We start from the raw sequence: 12,106 nt of genomic DNA, 5'->3' as shown, positions 1-12,106 counted from the left end.
ACCATAGTAAAGTGCGCCCACTGTTCTTAGTGACTATTTGTCCTCTACCTACTATCTCTCTCTCTCCTTCCTTCCTTCCTTCCTCCCTTCCTTCATTCCTTTTTCTTTTTCTTTTTCTTTTTCTTTTTCTTTCTTTTTCTCCTAGCTGGCTGAGCACAGAAACTTGAAAGACAAAGAATCCCCAGGCATGTTCAGCTGTTTTGAACTCTGAGAGTACTGGCATGGGGGTGGGGGGGAGTCGATATTCCTATGCTTCTAGGTAACTGGCCAGCAAATGAAGTGACCCTGTTAGATCTTGTACACTTTGCCGTGTTTGTTTCACTCACCTGACTTGAGAGTCAACTGCATAGCTACTGATGAGAAATATGTGTGCCACCTTCTGGATCAGGTGTACAAGGTGTTGCTTATTTTAATGGAATGATGAATAGGCTCTTTTTCCCTACCCTTGGTATTCTGTGGACTGATACCTGCTCAGACTTGCATAGTTTGATTTTGTTTTGTCTCTATTGGAAGAAGCTAGACTTGTCCATAAATGTCTGGTTTAAAGGAGAAATCAATACTGTTATTCCTCTCCAAAGATTAAGCCCAGTCTAGGAAGAGAAGATTGGAGTTTTAGACTTGATTAGTTATCTATCTGTTGTGAAGTGTTGTTGACACTCATAGAGAAAAGGAAAATGAAGTGTTCAAAATATAATCCAAATCTTCTGAGGATATTTGAAGAACGTGCTATTTTCTCCTGTGGTGACATTGTCGAAGATGTACTCCCAATCTTAACAGAACCATTAATTCATTAGACAGCTATTCATTGAGCACCTACTTTGCACCAGATACCATGCTAGGTTCTAGGAGTTCAGTGGCAAACAAGCAAATACAATCCCTTCACAGAGCTTGCAAAATAATAGGGAGGATGATAGTTAGGGGTTGTTAGGGAAGGAGAAGTACACGGTTCGGTTCTTTGGGAGCATGTAACAAGACAGCCTAACCCTGATCTAAACCAGTGTGGTAGGTATTATGTTCTTGTATGGTATGTTCTCTTTATAACTCATTTCTTTACTTACAGTGGGAAATGCCGGGTTCCAGCCTGGTGTGACCGAATTCTTTGGAGAGGAACAAATGTTAATCAGCTTAATTATCGGAGTCACATGGAACTGAAAACCAGTGACCACAAGCCTGTTAGCGCCCTCTTCCATATTGGGGTAAACACTTGTTTGTACATTCACTTATTTGTGTGTTAAGTATCAATTACTAGAGGATTATTTAGACTCAGAGCAGATCAGTAATTCAGCAAGCCATAAATGTTCCATAACCAAGTAACCATTTGCAGCATTGAAAGGTTAGTACCCCCAGCCCTCCCAAATGCTGTCCGTATAGCTCTTAATGCTCCAGGCCTTTTAGTGACACAGATGTTTCTCATGCTACGTAGTGGTTAGGTGGTAACTTGAGCTTCCTAAAGTAAGTATGCATAGTGAAGAGTTAAAAGCTAAGTTTTATCAGATAGTAAGGAAGGGAAACACCTGGAGAGAGATTCTGGGTGGAAGGGTAGAGACAGCAGGACCAAAGGCACAGACTGATCAGAATGCAACCAAATCTGCATATTGCCTTAAGGGACATAGTGTCATCCCTACACTTATTTTTTTTTTTTTTTTTTTTTTTTTTTTTTGAGACGGAATCTTGCTCTGACCCCCGGGCTGGAGTGGTGTGATCTCGGCTCACTGCAACCTCCTCTTCCCGGGTTCAAGCGATTCCCCTGCATCAGCCTCCCAAAGTGCTGGGATTATAGGCATGAGCCACCATGCCCAGCCAATTATTTTCTTTAACTCTGTTCTATCCTGGGCTATTATTGCCAAAATAATTGGCAATAATTAATGGCCAATTATTTTTCTGTCTGTATTGTGAGTAAAGTGTTTTTTTCTCATTGTATTTTTAAACTGTGTGTTATTGGTATGTAGGTTATGTCTTGTAATCATGCTGATTTAATTTGTTATAACCAGTACATTTAGGTTATTTCTTGTGGATTTTTCAGATCTACAGCTCTATAATCTGGCGGAATGTATATAGTGCAGTGCTTAGTAGAATGGACTTTGTAGTAGACTTCTGGGATTTGCATCCCAGTTCAACCACTTTCTAACTGTGTAACCACGGACCATTTATGTAACATATTTATGCCTCAGTTTCCGCCTCTATTAAGTGTGGGTAATATTGGTACATACTCATGAAGATTAATGAGTTCAGACATGTGAATAGCATAATGGGATAGGTTTCTTTCCTCTGTGTGTGTGTTGATTTGGTGGGCTTCTGAGATAGATATCACCAACCTGTTTTATCCTGCTCCTGTTTTAAGGAAGAAAGACTTTGGGGCTTTTCATTTAAGATCAGAATTAGTTATTGATCTTAGAATAGATTTTAAATTTTATCAAGACAGTCATGACTTGACTTTTGTCCATTTTGAAATTTTAAAATAATAATCATCAATAATAGTAACTGTTCCTCAGTTAGCAGCTAGTAGCTGTGTGGCAGGCACTATGTGAGGCAATTTGCACACATCTCATTTACTCCTCACAACAACGCTTTGAGTTAAATACAGTTGATCCTTGAACAACATGGGTTTGAACTGCACAGATCCACTTATACCCAGATTCTTTCAACCAAATGCAGATGGAAAATACAGTATGCACAGGATGTGAAACCCACGTATAAGGAGGGCCAACTGTGGTACTTGAGTATGCGTGAATTTGATTATACACAGGCAATGCCAGAACTAATCCCCCACAGATATCAAGGGACAACTGTATTTCCCATTTAACAGATGAGCAGATGGAGAACAGCAAGTTTAAATAATTTATTTAAGAGCATTCAACTAGGAGGAGAGCTGAGATTCCAATCTTAAGTTGGCTTAACTCCCAACTCTGTGCTCTTTCTACTACCCCACAATGCCTCTATAATTCTACAGAACTTGACAAAATATACCTTTAGATAACTTCTTTTAGCCCATCTAATTTCTAGTTTGTACTTGCAGGCTACCCCTTTTTCTTCATTTGAATTCTCTTAATCCATTTTGAGAGGATATCTTTCCTCAAACACTAACCTCTTTGGTTAGATCAGCTGTACTTGGCTTTTTTGTTTGTATTTCTTTTCAAAACCGTAGAATTTTTCGGTTTGTTTGTTTGTTTTGAGACAGAGTCTTGCTCTGTCACCCAGGCTGGAGTGCAATGATGTGATCTTGGCTCACTGCAAGCTCCACCTCCCAGGTTCACCCCATTCTCTTGCCTCAGCCTCCCTAGTAGCTGAGACTACAGGCGTGCACCACCACGCCTGGCTAATTTTTTGTATTTTTAGTAGAGACAGGGTTTCACCATGTTAGCCAGGATAGTCTCAGTCTCCTGACCTTGTGATCCACCCGCCTCAGCCTCCCAAAGTGCTGGGATTACAGGCATGAGCCACTGCGCTCGGCCAACCTTCGGATGTTTTTAATACTCCATACACATTAATGCAGAGCTTCTAGTGGGATATTTACATTTTTTTCAGGCTTCTTGTGTATTTATGTGTATCTTTAATAAAGATCTGCCTTTTGAGTTTTTAATGATTTTTAAATTGTATGGCAATTACAAGTGCTTTTAAAAAAATTAAAAGGAAATTTAAGCAGAATTGACAGATAAGGGAGAAGTTCTTCAATCCCTGTTCTGTCTCCTACTCCCACCTTTGCCTAAACCCCCATTCCCCAGCCAGGCCACTACCCTTAGGAGTTTATATCTTTCTAGACCAGTGCTGTCCAATAGAGCCTTCTGTGATGATGGAAATGTTCTGTATCTGTGCCGTCCAGTCCAGTGGCTACTAGCCGCAAGGGGCTATTGAGTACTTGAAGTGTGGCTATTGCAACTGAGAACTGAACTTTTTATTTGATTTAAAGTAATTTAAATTCAAATTCCCTATGTGGCCAGTCACTATTGTACTGAACAGTGCAGTTCTAGACCTTTGTATATGCTTTTTTGTTCACCCATAGACAAAATACTGATTTGTGTGTGTCTCTATATCATAAACGGTCTCATATGTATGTGTTGGTCTACAACTTGATTTTTTTTTTTAAATCAGCAGTGTGTCTTGGAGAACCTCCCATCTTATTACATAAAGACCTAGCTCGTTGTACTTTTTTTTCAAATTCCTAGTTTCGTCAGTAATTTCCTTTACTAAAATGGATGTGTCAGGTCGTGAATTCTTTGGGATTTTTCCCCACCTCATTATCCTTGATTTGCCATTAAATGCTGTGATCATGATAACCTGCTGAGAAAAAGTTTGATTTTATTGAGTAATCACCCCATGTTTTGGATTCTTGGGCATGTTATGATTAGAGGCTTTAAAAACCACACTACATTTTCACCACCATTGGCACCAATGACTGTTAACAAAGGAGCCGAGTGCACCATGGCCAATTAATTTCAGAAGACTTTCTGTGGGCTGGCTGAGATAGAGCTGGGATAGGGTTCCAACCCTGCACTTGGTACTGTGATCTGTTGCATTGGTTCTCAGACTTCAGTGGATGTAAGAATTGCTTAGAGAGCTTTAAAAAAAGTGTGGATGCATGCGTCCCCACCCCTGGAGACTGTGATTAGTAGGCCCAGGCAGCTGTGCTTTTAAGACATACTCAAGTTGATTCTGCCACATATCTGGTATATTGGAAAGAGTCTTACACTAGTCCAGATATCACCTTTGGTATTAACTGTGGCAGTGAGCAAGTTTGTTGATTGTTGTGTATCTTAATGTTCTCAACTCTCAGAACAAAAATATTGCTTGCTTTGGTAGCATTCCAGGTTGTGAAAATTAAAAGACATGTGCAAAATACTTTTGGAAATTAAAAGTTGCAAAGTTTTGTAAAAGTATAAAATTCATCTTAACCTAATGCTATAGTATGGACCCTGGTGATGGTAAAATGATGTTTGATCCTCAGTTCTCTAAGAGTTACAGTTCAAATACGTGAAAAACTTCCCCAGTCTGAGATACTTGACTCAGCTTTGATGTTCTTATTTTCAACATTTTTAAAAATTTTTATTTTACTTTAAGTTATAGGATACAAGTACAGAACGTATAGGCTTGTTCCATAGGTATATGTGTGTCATGTTAGTTTGCTGCACCTAGCAACCCATCATCTAGGTTTTAAGCCCCACGTGCATTAGCTATTTAACCTTAATGCTCTCCCTCCCCTCGCCCCACTACCCCGAGTGGCCCAGTGTGTGATGTTCCCCTCCCTGTGTCCATGTGTTCTCATTGTGCAGCTCCTACTTCTGAGTGAGAATATGCGGTGTTTGGTTTTCTGTTCCTGTGTTAGTTTGCTAAGGATGATGGCTTCCAGCTTTATCCATGTCCCTGCAAAGGACTTTTTTTTATATTTTTTGAGATGGAGTCTTGCTCTGTTGCCCAGGCTGCAGTGTAGTGGTGTAATCTTGGCTGACTTCAACCTCCGCTTCCTGGGCTGAAGGGATTCTCCTGCCTCAGCCTCCCAGTAGCTGGGATTACAGGCACCCACCACCAGGCCTGGCTAATTTTTTTTTTTGTGCTTTTAGTAGAGACAGAGTTTCACTGTCTTGGCCAGGCTGGTTTTGAACTCCTGACCTCTAGTGATCCTCCTGCCTCGGCCTCCCAAAGTGCTAGGATTACAGGTGTGAGCCACTGTGCCCAGCCTGAGCTCATTCCTTTTTATAGCTGTATAGTATTCCATGATGTATATTTGCCACATTTTCTTTATCAAGTCTTATTATTAATGGGCATTTGGGTTGGTCCTATGTTTTTGTTATTGTAAGTAGTGCTGCAGTAAACATACGTGTGCATGTGTCTTTATAGTAGAATGATTTATATTCTTTTGGGTATACACCCAGTAATGGGATTGCTGGGTCAGATGGTATTTGTGGTTCTAGATCCTTGAGGAATCGCCACACTGTCTTCCACAATGGCTGAACTAATTTACACTCCCACCAACAGTGTAAAAGCGTTCCTATTTCTCCACAGCCTCGCCAGCATCTGTTTCCACATCTTTTTAGAACCTTTGCTGCATGTGTCAATTTTTTTCGACACGGATTTTTGTGAAATTTCCTAGTCTAAAAAAGAAACCGATATCTCAAGTTAAAATCTGTTAGTTATGTTAATTTTGGCATTGGTTTGTATGAAGTTTTAATATTTAAAAAAAAACACGGCTGTATCAGGAAGCTGAAAATGCTGTGTCAGGTGGGAATTTTTTTTATTTATCAGTCAAGATGTGTTTATCCGTTGTCATGGTTTTACTCTAGTCTAGGACATTTTGTTTCAGCCATTTTCTAAAATGGCTGTAGGCTCCATTTATTAATATATCTTTGCTATTATATAATCTGAGCAGTGATATTATACTTCTTGGTATTGTACATAGAATCTAATAGAGTTAAAAGCTTTTTAATCATATTTTCTCCCACCTCACCAAGTTATGATTGTTAGAAACAGTAATTGCTGTGTTTCGACACCGTCATTTTGTACAGTGCAAGCAATCATTTTTACCACAATCACATTTTTTCCACTACCAAATAACAATGAAGCAAGAAAATGTTCTTCCCAAATATTTATTATTGCCAAGCTTCTTAACATAGGAGTTTAACTTTTACAGGACGTTAGCCAATTAATCTTACCTTTACCTTAAAGCGTGTGCTTCTATAATGCTTTGTTCAATTTATGTTTGCTTTAGAGACTCTTGGAGATATAAAAGTTGAGAGCATGTAAAACTAAAGCAAGGATCTGTTTTCTTTCAGGTGAAAGTTGTGGATGAAGCAAGATATGGAAAGTGTTTGAGGATGTTGTTTGCACCACAGTTTATTTTAAATGGTTGCTGTAATGACCAGTTTTAAATTGTTAGATAATCTCCAAGGCAGATGAGCTAGAAGCATATAAGACTGAAAAGAGGATACGTTTTCTTTCAGGTGAAGGTTGTGGATGAACGAAGGTACCGTAAAGTCTTTGAAGATAGTGTACGCATCATGGACAGAATGGAAAATGACTTCCTTCCTTCCTTAGAACTCAGCAGGAGGGAGGTGAGCCAAAATACGTGATCTCCCTGTCTACTGCCCACTGTGGTTAGCACAGAAGAAACTGCTGCTTAGAAAAGGCAACATAGCACAGTAGTTAAGCCCATGTCGCTGGAGTCAGACTGCCTCCATTCCAGTCCTAGCACTGCTGTTTAGTAGATGCATGACCTCAGGCAAGTGTCTTACCCACTCAGAGCCGCAGTTTCCTTTTCTGGATTAAGGGGTAGTTGTAAGGATTACATGAGTTAATACACGCGAAGCTCTCAGAACAGCACCCGGGACATAGTAAGCCCTCCGTTGTTAGCTGCTCTTGTTTAATATTTCAGAGTTGCTAGTTAATTTATATCTCAGAAACCAGGACTTGGTCCCAGGATGAATACTCTGAACCAAGGTTGGGTTACCCTCTTAGGATCCTAGGAATGATCAGAGTAGCCTGGAGAAGTAGCAGGAGCCACCTAACTCCTTCTCTGCTGGTGTGAGTATAATAATACATGCAAGTGGATGGTGTGAAGTTGGTTCAGTTGGTGAATGTCTATGGCATTTGCACACCTGCTTAACAATTACCTTACTCCTCATATCCTCTATGGAATAATCCAACTGACTTACTTCCCCTACTAGTGATGCATGTTTGTGTCTGTCTGTTATTCCCCAGTTTGTGTTTGAAAATGTGAAGTTTCGGCAACTACAAAAGGAGAAGTTCCAGATCAGCAACAATGGACAGGTTCCCTGCCATTTTTCTTTCATCCCTAAACTTAATGACAGCCAGTACTGCAAGCCATGGCTTCGGGCTGAACCTTTTGAGGGCTACTTGGAGCCAAGTGAGTTTTCCCTTTACCAATGTCTCTGCTGGTAATGTCCTCATGACTCCCATCCCCTTGGTCTAACTTTCTGTTTTCTAACCACATGTCTCTTACCTTTACTGTCATATTGGTGATACCTCTTGTGTGTGTCCTATCTCTTCCCTCTCATTGCTTAATGATTTTTTTAGAGGACACTTTTCTGTTGGTTCTTATACTTTTTGCTTTCCCACTGGAAGTTTTTCTATTACCATGTATCATCTCTTACATTTCAGATGAGACAGTGGACATTTCTCTTGATGTGTATGTCAGCAAAGACTCTGTAACCATCCTGAACTCAGGGGAAGATAAGATTGAAGATATTCTCGTCCTTCACCTGGATCGAGGCAAAGATTACTTCTTGACCATCAGTGGAAATTACCTCCCAAGTTGTTTTGGCACATCCTTAGAGGCTTTGTGCCGTATGAAAAGACCAATCCGAGAAGTTCCTGTTACCAAACTCATAGACTTGGTAAGAACTGTCCCAAGACATAAACCTCTTTTACATTTAATTTTCATAATACTTAAGTGACATCCTCTTTATCTTTGTGCTTTCTGTCTTCTTTTGGCCACGGGGGATGTCAAATGATAAAGAAGCGTGTTACTTCAGCATTGTTTTGATTAGATTAAGCCTTAGAGGAAAGAGGGGGGACTAATCTGCAGTTGGCTCTTGTTGGGAGTACAATAGATAATACTAAGCTCACCAAATAAGATTAAAGACTCCCCTCTCAAAGATATAATGCTTATTTGTTAAGCTCTTCATACTCTCAAGTCACTTTTGTATAAATTAGCATGTACGTGAGGTATGCTAAGTGGGGCAGGCAGAATTATTCTCATTGAGCATATGAGAAAAACTGAGGCACAGAGACATTAATGTGCCCAAAGTCAGATACCATCAGTTAGTAACAAATCTAGCACCCAAATTTCCTGGTTCCCAGTTTAGTATTCCTCACTAATACCACATTATATCTAATCAGAGTAAAACTTTGCTGCTTATGGAAGCATAGAACTATACTGCAACCCTGGAGTACCTGAATCAGAATCCCTGGGGGCGCTTATTACAGGTACCCTCACTTCTGGCAATGGAATCAGAATCTCAGGATGTGGAGCCTACAAATCTGCATTTTATCCGCATTCCAGATGCTTATAATGTACATTGAAATTTGATGCTTATTTAATGTGATGTGCTTAAGAAAGAAAAGGAGGTTGATTTTCCCACCTCTCCCACAAGCCAAGCTATAATATTAATGTTTTTGTGAAGGAAGTACTTACTATCTTCAGTAACATAAATTGATTTAGTAATAAAGTTCATTGTATTAAGAAATTTCCTTCTTAATGAAAATATTGTTGGATTGTATGCAGAATCTCTTTGGGCTACAAAAGTATATTCTTGGTTTTTTACCAAAGAAAATTAGATGAGGTGACAGCGTACGTTATCCTTACTGTTAGTATTCATGCACATGGATCCTTTAGGCCTAGCCAGAGTGAGTGATTGTGTCTAGCAGGGAGGTCTAGACCCGCGGGCAGGCTGCTGGCTTGTCTGAGTCCGATCTGTTCTGTTGCCATGGAATTGTTTTAGCTGTGACTCAGATAGCAGATTAAAACACTGAGTCCAGCCCCGGCATTCTTTCTTGGAATTATACTTATTTCCCTAGAGCCTTCATGGCTGAGTATATTACCTCTGTTTGAGAGAGAACCATTTTCTTCAGAAATTCATATCCTACTGTTCTGCTGTTTTTCATGATAATTGTTTTTCTCCTAACATTATATTTCTGTCTTTCAGATTTTAGTATTTCACCTTTTAGAATACATTTTGGATGATGAAGTTGTTTTTCCTTATTTCTCCTACCCCCTTTCCTTCATCTCAGACATAATTTTCCAGCTTTCTTTGTTTCAGCTTTTTATTATGAAAAATGTCAAATGTGCAGAAAATGGAAAGAACAGTACAACACACCCCCACATGCCTTCTGTACATATATACACACAGATGTTTTTTGCTGTGTCATGTAAAATTAAGTGGTAATATGTCACTTCACCACTAAACACTTCAGCCTGCATCTCTTAACAAAAAGGGCACACTTAAGCACAATACCATTATTATGTATAAGAAAACTAACAGTAATCCATAGTATCATTTAACATTCAGTCCATATTCAGATTTCTTCAGTTGTTCCAAGAATTTCTGTTACACCTTTTTTTAAACCAAAATCCAATCTGGGTTCATATAGTATTTGGTGAGGTCTCCAAAGTCACTATTGGAGTAGTGCAGTTCCCACTTTCTTTAGTGACATTGACTTTTTTAAGAGTCCAGTACAAATGTCCAGTCAAGGGTCTACCATTTTCTAAATTCGTCTGGTTGTTTCTTCTTTTTTTTTTTTTTTCAAACTTATCCCTTTTATACTCTCTCCTTCCGCCTACATGTAAACTGAAACCTACCCTTATTTTTGATCAAAGTCAGTGAAGATATTAGAATATCTTTGCCATTAATATGAAAAACTGCAAAGCCATTAATATGAAAAACTTGGCAGTTTTTTGTATTCTGGGATTGGCCAGAAGAGGCTCAACCAGCATAAAGTTTTTATTTTATGTAAAGTATACTATCAGGTAATTTTACCATGTTTGCTCATGAATAGAAAGGAACCAAAATCATTAGAGGAATGAATGGCTCTTTGTGAAGCCTTTTTCCTTCATTTTGTCACAAGTGATTCAGGGTTAAAATAATAGAACCCTGATCATTTTTAATTACAAAATTTCCTAGTTTTTATTAAAATGTATGTGTGTGGTCATCATTTTTCTTTTGAAGCTTTTATTTTGTAGGATTTAGGGTTCTGATTCTTTTCACAGTCTGTTGCATTTCAGTGTTATTAAATTCCTGTATCTCATTGATGAGGAAATTATCTATACAGGTTGATTATCCATTATCCAAAATGCTTGGGACCAAAAGTGTTCAGATTTCAATCTTTTTCAGATTTTCAAATGTATGCATTATATACTTAGCAGTTCAGCTTCCCTAATCTGGAAATCAGAAATCTGAAGTGCTCCAGTGAGCATTTCCTTTGATCATCATGACAGTACTCAAAAAGTTTCGAGTTTTGGAGCATTTTGGATTTCTGGATTGGGGATACTCAACCTGTATTAGTGTGGAGCAGTAAACAAGAAATCTGAAAATTACTACCGCATCTTTAATACCTTCCCACTCTGTTGTGACTTGATTTTGACCTTTGAAATGATTCCTCAGGTATAGTATTCATGTTTTTTTTCCCAAGACCCAATATCATGTTTCAAATCTCATGAGATGATGCTATTAATAATGGTACCTGCCCTCTGTTGTATTATTTGCTCTGAAATTTTGGTGAAGCCAGAAATGAGTTCAATGTATGTGTTGTCTCTCTATGTACTGTTTTAGAAAGATCCTTATGCACTGTTTTAGAAAGATCCTTATGCCACACCGTCTTCCCACCAAATGCAGAGTGAAATAACTGACATAATTATTTTTTATCCTTCCAGCTCTTTTCATAACAGTGACTTTGCCACTTCTAGAATAGTTGGGATTAGCACAAGTGGGAAACGGATGAAAATCTACCATTTGTAATCATCTTTATTCTTTCTCAGAATTAAGATAGATTTTTCTGTTATATTAACTAGAATACTAAGTAGCAAATAATCCTCAATATTGATTCATTACATACTGGATACAAAGTATTAAGGAGTTTATGTGAGTTCCCATAATTTAGTGGTGATGAAAGTATATTTACATGTAAAATATGGCTAAATTTTAAGTCATGGTTAATAGGGAGTTTGGTTACAGATAATCTGAACATTGACCACCTTTACTGACTAATGTCTGGTGTGCTTGGTAAGTCAGTATTTTGGAAAGTCATGTAAAATGAGTATTATAGAGGTTGTAGTTTGTGTTAACAATAGGTTCCTTTCCTGTGTTATTTATTAAAGCCCTTATATGCTATAAAAGCTTATTGGCTGACCAGCTAATCCCTGTAGAAATCAGAATCAGCCTGTTTTCATTTTAATGAATATTTAATACATGTAACATTAACATGACTGAGAAATAAGTTTAGCACATAAGAATAAAGTGAATTAGGAAGGTGATTTGGGGTTAGTTATAGAAGTATTTTCAGTCAAGTCCAAGTACTTAGGAAACATGTATTAATATAGTGGGTGAGCAGGCTCTTCCAGGCATAAGGGACATCTTGAATACAGGGTAGAAGGTGAAAG

At 38.5% G+C, this 12,106-nt stretch overlaps 1 protein-coding gene across 2 annotated transcripts in view; it reads left to right on the top strand.

Moving 5' to 3' along the window:
- Positions 1-12,106, top strand: part of OCRL (oculocerebrorenal syndrome of Lowe) — a 50,552-nt gene that overhangs the window by 26,227 nt on the left and 12,219 nt on the right. For both annotated transcript variants that reach the window (XM_011988850.1, XM_011988849.1), the window contains exons 14-17: positions 1,061-1,196; positions 6,933-7,043; positions 7,690-7,855; positions 8,110-8,345. In XM_011988850.1, coding sequence (XP_011844240.1) covers positions 1,061-1,196; positions 6,933-7,043; positions 7,690-7,855; positions 8,110-8,345 — 649 coding nt within the window. The remainder of the gene's footprint in view (positions 1-1,060; positions 1,197-6,932; positions 7,044-7,689; positions 7,856-8,109; positions 8,346-12,106) is intronic.

This window comes from Mandrillus leucophaeus, unplaced genomic scaffold (genome assembly GCF_000951045.1).
Source record: "Mandrillus leucophaeus isolate KB7577 unplaced genomic scaffold, Mleu.le_1.0 Scaffold339, whole genome shotgun sequence".
In the NCBI taxonomy this organism is placed as follows: domain Eukaryota; kingdom Metazoa; phylum Chordata; class Mammalia; order Primates; family Cercopithecidae; genus Mandrillus; species Mandrillus leucophaeus.
The sequence above is the reverse complement of the archived record's forward strand: the minus strand, read 5'-3'. Positions and strand labels throughout refer to the sequence as shown.